The sequence below is a fragment of the Zingiber officinale genome, chromosome 4B, assembly GCF_018446385.1.
Source record: "Zingiber officinale cultivar Zhangliang chromosome 4B, Zo_v1.1, whole genome shotgun sequence".
Lineage (NCBI taxonomy): Eukaryota > Viridiplantae > Streptophyta > Magnoliopsida > Zingiberales > Zingiberaceae > Zingiber > Zingiber officinale.
The window spans coordinates 1,745,066-1,758,670 of NC_055993.1; the positions used below are offsets into that span (position 1 = coordinate 1,745,066).

Here is a 13,605-nt window from a genome sequence, read left to right on the forward strand (position 1 = left end):
TCAAAATTGCTCTATCAAATTAAACTACTTGTACCTAATATAAGAAATGACGTCTTTTTCATTGTATTTTTTGAAATGAATTTTCTTCCTTATTTTACGGATGTATATTTTCGTAATATATATATATATATAACTCCTGCATGTTCGTACAGTGCATGAGCACAAAAGATCACTCGTTTTTTTTTTTTTTTTTTTTTTTTTTCAATTTTTTAATATTTTAAATTATAAAAAGTAATTAAAAAAATTAACATTTTCTTATATAAATTTTTAATACATTAATATATCCCCTCAATATATTATAATACTCAATAAATACTTAAATTTATCTTATTTTATTTTTTTTTAAAAACCAAACACTATAAACTAATTAGGAAGTCTAAACCCTAGAGGTAAAATTTTAAAAAAAAATAGCTAAAAAATTATAACTCAATTGGGAAGCTTGGACCCTAGAATATAAAATCTTAAAAAAATATTTTAACGCGCCCAATTGAGTATTATAATATGTTTAGAGGATATATTAATGTTTTAGAAATTTATATAAGAAAATGTTAATTTTTTAATTAATTTTTGTAATTTAAAATATTAAAAAATAAAAAAAATGAGTGATCTCCTGCGCACACGCACAATCGGCGCACAGGAGATCACTCCTATATATATATATATATATATATATATATATAAATGTTTTAATATTATATGTATTTTGAATTTAAAATTTTAAGATTTAAGAATTGGGTTATAATAAATTTAAAGGTTCAGACTTCTCTTTGGATTATAGTGTTCAAAATTAAAAATTTTAGATGCTCACGAAGTACATTATATATATTTAGGGTTTAAAATATTAGAATTTAAAAGTTGTGTTATAATAAGTTTAAAGTTTAAACTAATAGGATTTTCCTTATAGGGTTCAATCTTTCCTCTTCAGTTATATTGTTTAAGATAAAAAATTTTAGATGTTCACAAAATATAATATCTATCTTTAAGAAAATATTGATTTAAAATAAAATAAAAAAAATAAATTTAGGCGCCTCGATTGAATCCAAGCACTTGGATCACTATGACATGTACAGGCACAGGGCATCTCGTCTGCCGCATAGCACAGCTATATATATATATATAGATATAGTAATTAACTTGTTTATGATAGAAAATTGGCTTGAGAAATCTCAATGTAAATCTTATGTATTATATTTAATTCTTAAGAAATTATAAATTGGATAGACAAAAATCATAAAATTATGCAAACGTATCAGAATCCATAGTATGCAGTCAATTCTGAACAAGATCTTCAATTTGCAGATTTTTCTTAATATCCAGAGAGTTTTATCGATAAGGAAACAAAAAAAAAAACATTGTCTGCAAACTGGGACCATAACCCTTATTTATAGAAACATAAATTTACTTATTTTTAATTTGACCCCTTAACAAATTAAAAATTATGCATATTATCCATATTAATTTATTCATAACAATTAAATTTTTAAGTCATATTTCTTAATCATAAATTTGATTACATTAACTTATGACTTGACATTAGATATTTATAATTATAATTATGACCCCAAAATTTTAATAGTTTAAATAAAATTTGAGACCCTTAATGTAGAATTTTTATATCATAGACAAAGAATTTTTAAAATAAATATAAAATTATAAAAGCACAAACAAAATGAAGCACTTTTGTTAAAAAAAAAAAACAATTCTCACTCTACCATTGATATTTTGCAAAAATCAAAAACTCTTTTTGAGAATATTATTTACCAACTTTTAAAAAGTAAAAACAAAAATATACTTTGTTGGTTGCAATCATGCTAAACTAAACTTGTTCTTTGGAATTTACTTGTACTTCATCATTTAGTTTGTGTTTTGTTGAACTCATCTTTCTTTCTCTGCTCAAAAGGGCCGACTGGGCTGGGCCCGTCCCTGCGCCTGAAAGGCCCATTTTACGATTCCTAAAGAAATTCTATTCCAAAAGCTTTCTTTAAAAAAAAACAGGAGAAAGAATTTCAGAGTTTATCTTTAATTAATAGTACTGATAATTAAAAAAAGAAACAATTTGAATATGCAAAATGGCATGTTTTGATGCTTTTAATATTTTAATAATTTTAAAAATGGAGAAAATTCAGGTGGGCATTGATTTTTTTTCCTTGATAAAAGTGGAGTTCCTGGTTCGGATCGCACATGACTATCCTACCCGTTTTTTAGCCACTGTTTTATCGACACGTGGATTAATTCTTCTGGGCTCCATGGAACAGCATAGCAGGTGAGCCTTGGGCTGGTAGGGCTGGTTTTATCGTTTTATACCATGTAACGTGATTTATTATCGTGAATGTCGGCGATATATTAATTAGAAATAGAAGCGTATCGCTTTGGAGAACACTGGCCATCGCTTAATCCCACGCGAACCAATCACGTTGCGATATTGACGACGACGCGGCGGCGGCGGCGACGACTACGAAGGGATGGCGAGGCGAGGGGGATTGCAGGAGGAGTACGATTATCTGTTCAAGATGGTCTTGATCGGCGACTCGGGTGTCGGCAAATCCAACCTCCTCTCCCGCTTCACCAGAAACCAATTTTCCATCGACTCCAAGTCCACCATCGGCGTCGAATTCGCCACCCGCACCCTCCAGGTCTTGTTCCATATCCAATTTACTATACGAGATACTCAAAGATTTGGCCTTGTTGTCTTCGAGTGGCTTTGAGGGATCTCAAGCTACAGTGTCGCTTCGAGTTCATTAGGTGTTCAAATTTTGATATGTCGATTTTGATGAATCACATTCGGATCTTTCTACGTTTTACTTAATCGAAAATTTTCACTTTTGTTGGATTTAGCAAGTTTCTTGATAGAGATCGGCGCCTAATGTTTGGCTGTTTCTTTCATTTCCTTTGCTATCCACTGGAGTTCGAATATACGAGTTTGGTTATGATTTTAAAATTGATTAGTCATACTTATGGGATGAAAATGAGATGCACGATCGTTCTTTCATGATAACTATTTGATGGAATGAGTTTGAAAAACTGTAAGTCACGAGCTAGTTACTTTTGTTCTTCTAGGTTTCAATAGATTTTTAAAAGACAAAAAGGATTACTTGAGAAGTAACATAGTTTAATTTTTGGGCCAATATCTCGCTTCCTAGTGATTTAACTTAAGGAATATGCTAAAATTGATTTTTCTATCTGGATGAATTTCCAGCTAGAAAAATTTAATGTCTGCCGTCAATAAATTTCTACAGTTCTATTTCATTTCAATATTAAGCCTCACTTTTAGTGTTTGAAAGAAGAGACTACCACCAGACTTTATAGTTTGCAAAAACCAAAAAGTAGCACCATAATTCCCTTTTCAATCTTCAGTAATTAGTTCAACTTGAATGCATGAATTTGACAGAAAGAACTAGATAACTGCCTTCCACACGACACCTATGCATAAATATGACAGAAAGGAGTAGAAAGTTTTCTTGCACTTGGCATCTTCCTTTTCTGAAGGAAATGGAAGGTGGAAAACCTACCTAAATATAATTTAGAAGGTACAATGTACAATTATATGTGTAAGAAAGAAAATGAAAGAAATCTGTCACTATAGTAAACATCAACTAGAAATTTAATCGGCCCAAAGTGCTACCATCCTTGTAGGCCATTGGGGGTACTTCGTTTGGTTGTTTGATTTCTCATTTAAAGATCCATAAGCTTCTCTTGAACCTAGTAGCCCGTGGTCATTTGAGAGGAAGTCCTTTCATATTTTTATAGACAATCATCCTTCATCTTCACCTGAAGAAGAAAATTAAGTTCTAGATGTAAGAGGGGTTCTGATAACAAAGGGATTTATTCATTAACAACCCATAGCGATAAGATAGCATGAAAACAAATTAAGTGATTACCAGTTCGATTCTTGGAGGAAATTATAGATGGGTCCTGGATAATGCCATTTGTTTTAGTAGTCTTTCATGGGGCTTGTCTCTTTCAATGATCCAAGCCAACAGTTCAACTTTTTTTTTTTTTTTTCGAGGTTTGGCTGTCCTAGTAGACTTTGCCCAAATCCCATAAGAACGTGTTCTAAAAAATAACCCTACCTTTTGGCGGCAATGTTCATAACTAAAAATTTGTTCTAGGCTATAGATAAAGCAGCTTGTTGCATTATAGAACAGTCAAGTTTAAGTATGACCTAATAATATCACCCATGGTTGAGGTCTCTTTCATACTTCTTTAGTGAAACTTGGTCTCTTTCTTTTGCTTTTCTTTTTTAAGTTTTGTTTAAGGTTCATATTGATTACTTGTATTTAAAAGGTGTTATTACTCGGTATATTTTGCAAGTTAAGTGATTAGGTTTAAAGTTCCTCATATTTTAACACATGTAAACCAAGTTTCATTTTGGGGGTAACCAGTGAATTATACTTGAATCTTGATTTGATTGTGAAATCTGTAGTCGTGGTCAGTTAGTACTCTGTGTATCTCTCCTCTTTTATTGATTGTGTACTATTTCTTTATTCTCTTCTCAGTAATCTTAAAATCTGCATAAAATTTACTCTTCTTGATAAGGCTGGTTGAAAGTACTAGTCAACTAAGAGGTAATTGTTGATGATACTTCTGTTATGTATTGTATGGTAAAAGGTGAAACTACAAATGTAGCCATCGAATGTTTTCATTCATTGCGAATACGCTAAATTTCATAGAAAATCTGATGGAATTTTGAGCCTTCAAAATTATCATGGGTGGGATCGAACATCTAATTTCAAGAGGGAGAATGATTCTGATGAAGGTGGATCAACTGATAAAGAGTTAAAGAAAGATTTCTTATGAATGATGAGTATTTTATAGGTTTATGTTTGGAAAACCCATGGTAAGAACTTGTACTATTTATGTTATGAGGCAGCTTTTTGTATTTATGCACTTTTCTATTTGTTCATACCTCTACCTTTTATCGCTTCTCATCATTGTCCCGTCTTTCTCAGGTTGAAGGCAAGACGGTAAAAGCACAGGTATGGGACACAGCAGGTCAAGAACGATACCGAGCAATCACCAGTGCCTACTACCGTGGTGCCCTTGGTGCACTCCTTGTTTATGATGTAACTAAGCCTAAGTCCTTTGAAAATGCCAGTCGTTGGCTCAAGGAGCTCCGTGATCACGCTGATTCAAACATCACAGTCATGCTCATTGGTAATAAAACTGATCTCAAGCATCTCCGTGCCATCGCCACAGAGGATGCTGAAAGCTTTGCTGAGAAGGAAGGCATTTTCTTCATGGAGACCTCTGCCCTCGAGGCTACCAATGTGGAGAAGGCATTTCAGATCATTCTTTCCGAGATATATACCATCATGTGCAAGAAGTCCCTGATCTCTTCCACAGGACCCAGGCTGAAGCCAGGAGCTTCTGAGAACATAAAGGGAGGAAACACCATTGAGGTGACAGAGACTAATGCTACCAACACACAAAGTAGATGCTGTTCAACATAGCGATCGATATACTCCATCCTATATTGCCTTCACATGATGTATAACCCAGGAATGAAAACAAATATAGTTTTTATTGGAATTATGTGCTCAAATGGAAAGCATTTCCCAAGCTCGCGAGCTGTTGACTAAATCTAATTTGAATGTCGTGAAGTTCAGTTCAGTTCAGCCCTTTTGTTCACCCCTTTGCCTAAGATTCTCAATCATTACTTCTGTATAATTTTGTTTTCATTTGTTTGATTCAGATGAGGCATCATAAAACAATAACTAGATGCAGATCTGATGAACTGAGGCTCTCACATGCACAACAGTCTAAAATAAATTCATTTCTTGGCACCACTCGTCCACACGCTGTCCAAGAACATGCAACTGAGCCCACTTTTGCCAGATCTTCAGGAACAACTCATGAAGTAAGATTCAGATATACTGTTTGTCACTTCAATTGAAAAATATACATAATTTTGTCTGTCGGCTGGTTTCTCAAAAGTTTTATAAACCTTAATGTGACAGAAGTTATCTTGTCTCATTGTGACCCTAGTTAAGTAAAAGATTATGTAGTAGACATCTCAATTGTTGTTATTATCACTGGCGTTGACAGTGAGAGATGGCAATGAAGCTAAAGCTGATAAATTTAATGAGTTTATGTACCTCATAGGGCACGTTTCAACTACTACAATGTTATTTACTAGTTTCTACGCCCAATACTACAATCATGTACATGATTAAATTTGATAAATAATTGATCTACAGTCATAAGACAGTAACACCTGAACTAACTTGTAAGTCTGCATTTCTTAGGAGTTGGTTGCTCTTATTCTCAGCTAAGATTTGAAGCAATGATTGCAGGATCAGAAAACAGAGATAATTCTTTCAAAAACTTGAATGAAAAAGATTGAAACTCAAGGCAAGTTAGATCGGCATGTCAATGTTTTCGTTGTAGGACAAGCAGTACTTTAGAAGCAATTGTTACTAAAAAAAATTGAAGAAATTTTTTTCCAGCATTTTATTTATTTATGTTCTTTTTTTTTTAATGTTTAATAATTATCTTGAATGGGATGTCGCATAATGGAGAATACGGCGTAATAAATAAGCCACAGTGGCACATGCAGTCCCGTCTAGAGACCGAGAGAGGTGGGGTCCTCTGACTTCTGATCGGACGGACTAGAGCGTAGCATGGTCCGAATGGACGGTCAGATCGGCACCCCCTCTCTCGCTCCCGCCTCTTTCACCGAATCCCTTATTAATAGCGTGCTTCCAAAGTCCACCGGCAGGCTCACATGGTCGTCATCTCTTCCCACATTCCGCTGCGCTCCAGTTCTTCTTCTTCTTCTTCTTTAAGGGGTTTTGTGCCCTTTTTCATGAAGGAATCTGCGGCGATTTCGAATCCCTAGGCTTCGATCCGAGTGTACTTTCGTCAAATTGCAGTAAGTATGGTCTCTTCTCATCTTTGTGATTCATGGAGTTTGGGTTTCATTTTTCTGGCTCGTCGTTTTATCCTTGATTTTCTTTTGCTCCTTTCTTTGAGAAATTTCTTGAATCGCTGAGTGAGCTGGTGCTGGAATTGGAAAAGTTTTGAGACAAATTTGAGGATGTGGCATGGGGTTTCGACGGGGGCGAAATGCGTCTAAATCTTAGGTTGTATTCAACCAAAAAGAGCTCTGTTCGTCTCGAAATGTAAGCAGATGCTCGGATATGGATGTCTGTGAATTTCTCAGCGCCAGGGAAACTCGCTCTAGTCGTGGTGGGTTATCATCTTAGATTTATGTCGTGCCATAAAAGTCCATGGTTGATGGAGCCCCGCTTGAATGCTTGATGACTGAACCCCCAACAAATGTACATCCTTATCGGTTGGGGATGGAGACTTGACCCAACGTCTTTCTTTTGCGAATTTATTTAGCTTTTCCCTTTTTCTTGCATAACTTGATGGGGGACAGTAAAAGGAGCGTGCTTGTTTGAGTTTTGATGAACTCACGTGTAACTATTGTCCTTGAAGACTTGGAGAAGAGGGGGCACTGCATGTAAAGTTTCCAGGCAGTTGCATAAGCAAGGTACATCCTTTTTGATCAAATTAAGCAAGGTACATTTATGATGGGGCAATGATAGGTTAAGCTTTAACCATGCCCCTTATGTGAACTTGTGACAGCAAAAAGAGGGAAGATGTGCAAAATAAGACGATAGCTTTCTCCTATGTGAGATGTTTATGAGTTTGGGCTGGTGGCTGTTAGGCAAAAGTCTTCCACTAGTCTAAATCACAAAAGAGGTAACTTGGATCTGGTTAGACTGAAACTAAGAAATTTGAGACTTGATATCATTCAAATGTCTACGTCCGAGTAATTAAACACCTTAAAGCGTCACACTGTAAAGTTTGATTTGTATTTGTATTTGTTGTCAATTAATTGCTTTGTTTGTTGTCAATTAATTGCTTGGCTTGTTGTCATCAAAAGTTAGATTGTTTTCCTTTGTTTGCTATGTGCTACCTTCTTACTAATCTTATTCAATTGTATGTTTAATGACTGATGCTGCTAAATTTTCTTGGTGCAGAATGACATTCAGGAACCAGAAGTATCCCCTCCATGGTTAGTTCTGTTGTTTTTCCTGCTTGACAACTAATCAAATGGCAACTGATGTTGATGAAGCTTATCAAGGATGGTCTCAGGAGCTCTCTGATGGATATGAGTCGCATGTAATTTTTTTCCATTATCTACATTCTATAATTTCTTTGATTTCCTGTTCTTGTGCCCTTGAGTTGCATACTACTCAAGCCTTTTTTTATTTGTCCACTCAGGTACTAATGCTATTGATTTGTTTATAACAGAATCATAATTCAGGGTTTTGTTATTAGACAATTTGAAGAATGAAGGGCATAATGATTAGCAGTTGCTAATAGAGGCAATTATGTAAATGAACTTAGTTCATGTAATGAAAAAAAAAATGAAAAAAAGAGTTTAAAACATTGATAAAACATAAATGAACTGCAAGATTCATGTTCCGAAATTCATAATACGTACTAAAGAAAAGAATATGATTTACTTATTTTGAGAGAGAAAGGAATTCCAAAGGCCAAGTAGGTAGTCTACTTAATGGAATTTCACATAGAATGCACAAATATGTTAGTATCTCAAAAAAGGACTAATACAGACGATAAACATAACTAAAAAAATTTCATGATGCTGGAGCAATCAAGCCATGGACTAGGCTAGTATTTGAAGTGAAATTGATCAAAACTTATTATTCTCGTCTCTTGTGATAGAAAAAAGTAGTAACTGATAAGTCTATCTTTGCAGCACATGTTTTCCTTTCATTTGGTATTTTAAGATAACCTTGCTATAGTTCTGCTCATTTGATGGAGCTTTTTGTGCAATTTTGTTATTTTTATGGATAGCTGCAAATCTAGCATTTTTGGCTGTGTTAAGTTTGTATAAACTGAGTATGAATTAGTTGGAACATGCTGTACCAGGTAATGGCAGATCCATGCCCTTTCTATATCACATATTTCCCTTTTCAGAATCAGCATAGATTTGTTATGGCTCCCTGTAATTAGTCTTTAAGTTTTCTTTTTTAGTTTTTTAGTAATTGTGTGACATGGTTTTTCATCAGTTTATGGTCCACAAATTGCTATGCTGGTCTATAATAGACAAAGGCTGCCATTCTTAGACACAGAGTTTTTGAGAACTAATGTTGCAAGTCAAAAATCATACTCATGCAGATGATGGTTACTCTTCACTACTATACAAAATTCCCACTCAATTATGGCTAACTTGTTCCTCCAGGAAATTCCAGCATCTCAAATGCTTGATCACGGTTCCATTTCCTTTGGACGATTTCCAATTGAAACATTGTCATGGGAAAGGAGGTCAGTTTTTACTCACAACAGATGTCAGGAGGAACTAGAGAAGTTCAATGGTCTAGTTGCAAAAAAGAAAGCCTATTTTGAAGAGCGTTATAGAAGGATTAGAGCAAGGAAAGCTGAACAGAATCAGCAAACAGAGCTTACACTGGATTATAGTGGTGATTGTAGTATTTCTAGTCAAAGTGGAGAAGAAGATGCAGCAGCTATACAATATGAAAACATTAGAGATGGGAAAGACTACAGTGTTCATTCTTCCACAGAAGAAGCTGAACCTGGAACAACCTATGAACAAGAAATCAGCCATAGTGAGCCACTTCAAGAAAGATGCTTATGTCCAGATTCCACACTGCCTAATCTTACTTTGCGGATAGAAGTTTTGGATAGCCCTAAGCAAACTAAGAACTCTGACGATATGTTGCTGGTGCAACCATTCGAGACTCCATCACCATTGCGTCATACTGATGATTTAGAGGAGAAATCACAGTTTAGGAGCAATCTTGACCATAAAGAGGCCATGCAGAAACCACAGGACAAGGTATTAGATCTGAAGCCCAGAAGAGTTGCACAAGGGACAACACTAGATACGAGCAAATCAAACTCTCATCAGTCACAATCAATTGTCAAATCCCTGGATTATAAATCAATTTCCCACGTTAAGGTATTGCAGCACTTGTTTTTGACCATTTTTTTCCACGTCAAAAGAGAAACATTTTTTCTTGAATTGTTGCTAAAGAGGCTCTAAAAAAATTAAGAAGGTTGTGACTGATCCTTAATCTCAAGTCCTCTTGTTGATTTAATTGCATGTGTTATATATTGCTATTGAATCCTAGGCACCTTTGCTGAAGCATTTCTGAGCGAAACCTTTATTGACTAATTCTGTTATAAAGATTTACCTATCAAAGGTAGCTGATAAGATGTGCGTCCTTTGAACCAAAATGCAACTCTTGATAGTTAACATGCAACTATCAAAAGTAAAAAAAAATATAGAAATTAATGTCTAAAAAAATTAAAACCTCTATTTTATCTTACATAACTAAGACAACCAATCATTTTTTGTGTGTGCTCAGGACCTTGCTTCAGGTAAAAACATCAGAGGAGAAACTAAGGTGAATGTGGTTCAGTCATCAAAGGGAGTAAGAACGACATCAAAGATGGCCAGTCAAACTCCAATCAAGGCAACAACTTGTACGGTCAAAAGCTCTACTAGGCCTACCTCGGTCGCTTCAAGTAGACCACATATAGAAACACACACTATATTAACTACCCCAGGTCTGTTTACACTTGTAATGGAAAGAAGAGCAAGCAAAAGAGGAAGTACAGAAAAGCTGACCTCTGGGGGCTCAAACTTGCATGCATCTAAGCCAATTCACCCTAAGGATAGTTCAAGTTCACAGGTGAATTAATTTGTTTTAAAGTACTGCAAAATATGGTGTTCATTTAAAATAGCCTCATCTAGTTTGTCTTATAAATTTTCTTTCAGATTCTGATTATTTTTAATAATTTCCTCAAGGAATATGATGCTGAACCATTTGTTCTTTGTGCATAAAAATTTATCAAAAAGTACTTCTAACATTTATATATTGCTCGTATGGTAATATTTTGACACGAGCCATTTATATTTTGTTTAATTTTCCTCTAGAGTAGAACTTCATTTTTGATATTTTAGTTGCATAAATAACATTTTTTTTGCTTACTGCTTCATCTTTCTGTTCTCATCCTTCCATTTTTACAGGTCATGATGAACAAAGACGTTGCAACAAATGGATTGACAAAGAGAAGACCAGAAGTTAAAAGGTAAAAACCATATTATTGACATCTTTGCAGTAAGCTGACGTCTTCCAAATATTGTTTCTTAATCTTTCCCTGCGAACTTTAGGGACAAAAAAGGAGTAAGAAGTATTCCCTTGGCAGTTGATAGTCGGTCTAATAGCTTGAAGCGAACTCAGGCACTTGTTGCACCACCCAAGTCAAGGTGATGTTTGTTTAGGATTCTGATTTTATTGTGTATAAATTCACACGTCTGATTTTTTTTTACATATATAATTGTTCTTTCAGTGCTGTTAGCAAGGTTTAATATTGTCTTAAATTGTCGTTGTTATTATTTTATGAATTAGTTACGCTTTTTAGAATCTGAATGCATTTTATTTGAATTTTTCAGGTCAGTTAACCTTCCTTCTCGGACCAAGCTTACAACTTGTGTCAGAGTTGAGACCCAGATTCAAACAACCAAAGGAGCTAAACAAAAAGAGGTATTATTTTATGTAAAATGGGTCTGTTGTCTCAAATTGCACCAATTTGATGAATAAGTAGGGATAGTAATGGGTTTAAAGATGCTATCCAAATCTAATATTGATTAACTATCTCCTATGCCAAATTGATTGCTATCTACTATTTGAAACCAATTAATTACTTTGTACGATAAATGGGTACTCAAACTGATTGATACCTTTTATTTTAAGCAATTGTAAACCTGATCCAAACTCGATTATTAAGGATAACAAGGCTAATCATATCTGACTTAAATAGGTCTGGTACTCATACATACCCAATTATTTGATACCCATTCATATCTAGCCAATGAAGGTCCAGATACAACTTGATCTACTTCTTCCTCTCTCTGATATCCAGATATGGAAGTGCAGATCATTTTCTTCTCCCTCTTCTTTTTTCCCTATCCTCTTGGTTCTTCCTATTCCTTCTTCCTTCCTCTTCTATGCTATCTTTGCATGTTGTTGGTGCATTGTGTCGACCATAAGACCCTTGTCGAGTGAGTTCCTTCTCCCTTTTTATCTTCTATATGTTTCATGCTGTTGTAAGTGTCACCTCATGGAAAGTCTAAGAGTGATTCCTAAGATCTCTCTCTCTCTCTCTCTCCATCTCTCTAGTCTCTCTCTGCTTATGATGGCTGTTTTAAAATCAAGGAATTGAAACTTTGGTACTAGTCAAGATTTGGACTTTCTCATGCTTATGCTTTCATCGTTTCATTTGGTGAGAATTGATCTTATGCTCAATCTTGAAGGAGGGTGTTAAGAGTTTTAAATCTGTTGCATTATTAGTCTAATGGATTTAGTCCCACATTAATTGTTTAGGTTAGGATTTCATATTGGGTCCTATATATATGTGCTATACATCTCTTGAATCAGATTGCAATACAATTTTATCATTCCCACTTGTTCAGCTTTTAGGTACTTATTTCATGCACATGAAACAATAAACAATTTTTTCTCATGATAATATTCATCTCTGAAAGTTTGCACTTTCTTGTACTTATTCATTTTCGCTGATTAATCTCATTGAATTTCGATCAGGGAAATGCCAAAGACAGACAGTTTCAACAAATCGATGCCAAGATAGCTCCTATGGTATCTAGGAATCTGACAGCAACTAAGAAGGTCAAGGCTTGTATTGTTTAGAAAATTTTAATGTTATGCTTGTAAAAGTATTTTCATACCTTCCATGGAGCAGATGCATGCATTCCATTCACTTTTCATGCCTTTAATCATGTGGTTTCTAGCTTCCCCTTTGATTTTTCTTCTGAAGTGCCTAGCTCTCAATGGGATTGCTCGGATCCACACATCAGTTGGAGTCGAACCCCTCATTCGTGGGCTTAACTTTTCCTCTCTGCCCTTTGCCAGATCTACTGCCACTTTTATGATACCTTATTTCCATTATTGGCCTGTTGATCTACCAACCTTCACCTAAATTTGCAGCCACTCATCACTCAACAGACGCATTTGTCTCAAGGAGGGAGGCAATCAAGGATGGTTGATGATCTGCCCGTCGACGGGAGAAAGACAAGGTGCATCATCTTTTGTGCTAATTCAAATTCCTACATCAGGACAAATAAATTCTCTCGGCCATGCTTTTGACTCTGCCATCATTTCTTTCTTCCAAACAGGAGATCAGAGACACCAAAATGGCGATAACCTGAATGTTTGAGAGCCACTTGAAGTAAAACATCATCTGTCATGCACGCCTCCTGTTTTAGGGGGGACCTTGTAGTAGCTTAGCTAGTCTATACAACCGTGTACAAATATGTAACATATTTGTATCCTTGTGGAGGATCTTGTATTTGCACCTAAATTCATGTTTCCCCAATATAAAACTCGTTTACAGTCTCACGTTCGAATCCAGCTTTATGCAAATACCAGCAAATATCCTTTCTAGGACTAAATATATCCTTAAGGTTTTAGTTTCCAATAGATTCCTCTACCTTATATTTATATTGACTTATTTTTAATCATCCAAGCACACCCGTATAGTTTGTACATTTACAATTTAGTTATATGCTACTGTTCTTAAGATGGA

The 13,605-nt window shown here is 35.0% G+C and overlaps 2 protein-coding genes across 4 annotated transcripts; both read left to right on the top strand.

The window, feature by feature from the left end:
- Positions 1-2,347: 2,347 nt before the first annotated feature.
- Positions 2,348-5,628, top strand: LOC121974373 (ras-related protein RABA2a-like). Its single transcript, XM_042525397.1, has 2 exons — positions 2,348-2,633; positions 4,950-5,628. The coding sequence occupies exons 1-2, from the start codon at positions 2,463-2,465 to the stop codon at positions 5,448-5,450; spliced, it is 672 nt and encodes a 223-aa protein (XP_042381331.1). The 5' UTR covers positions 2,348-2,462; the 3' UTR covers positions 5,451-5,628.
- A 1,079-nt stretch (positions 5,629-6,707) lies between these two features.
- On the top strand, positions 6,708-13,418 carry LOC121974374 (protein WVD2-like 7). Of its 3 annotated transcripts, XM_042525399.1 has the most exons (11): positions 7,435-7,495; positions 7,591-7,707; positions 7,989-8,130; positions 9,218-9,955; positions 10,365-10,691; positions 11,030-11,091; positions 11,174-11,269; positions 11,456-11,546; positions 12,606-12,689; positions 13,008-13,096; positions 13,196-13,418. In XM_042525399.1, the coding sequence occupies exons 3-11, from the start codon at positions 8,062-8,064 to the stop codon at positions 13,221-13,223; spliced, it is 1,584 nt and encodes a 527-aa protein (XP_042381333.1). In that variant the 5' UTR covers positions 7,435-7,495; positions 7,591-7,707; positions 7,989-8,061; the 3' UTR covers positions 13,224-13,418. The 3 variants fall into 3 exon arrangements, with proteins under 3 accessions (XP_042381334.1, XP_042381332.1, XP_042381333.1); XM_042525400.1 differs by lacking the exons at positions 7,435-7,495; positions 7,591-7,707 and adding an exon at positions 6,708-6,875; XM_042525398.1 differs by lacking the exons at positions 7,435-7,495; positions 7,591-7,707 and adding an exon at positions 6,708-6,871.
- Positions 13,419-13,605: the final 187 nt, after the last annotated feature.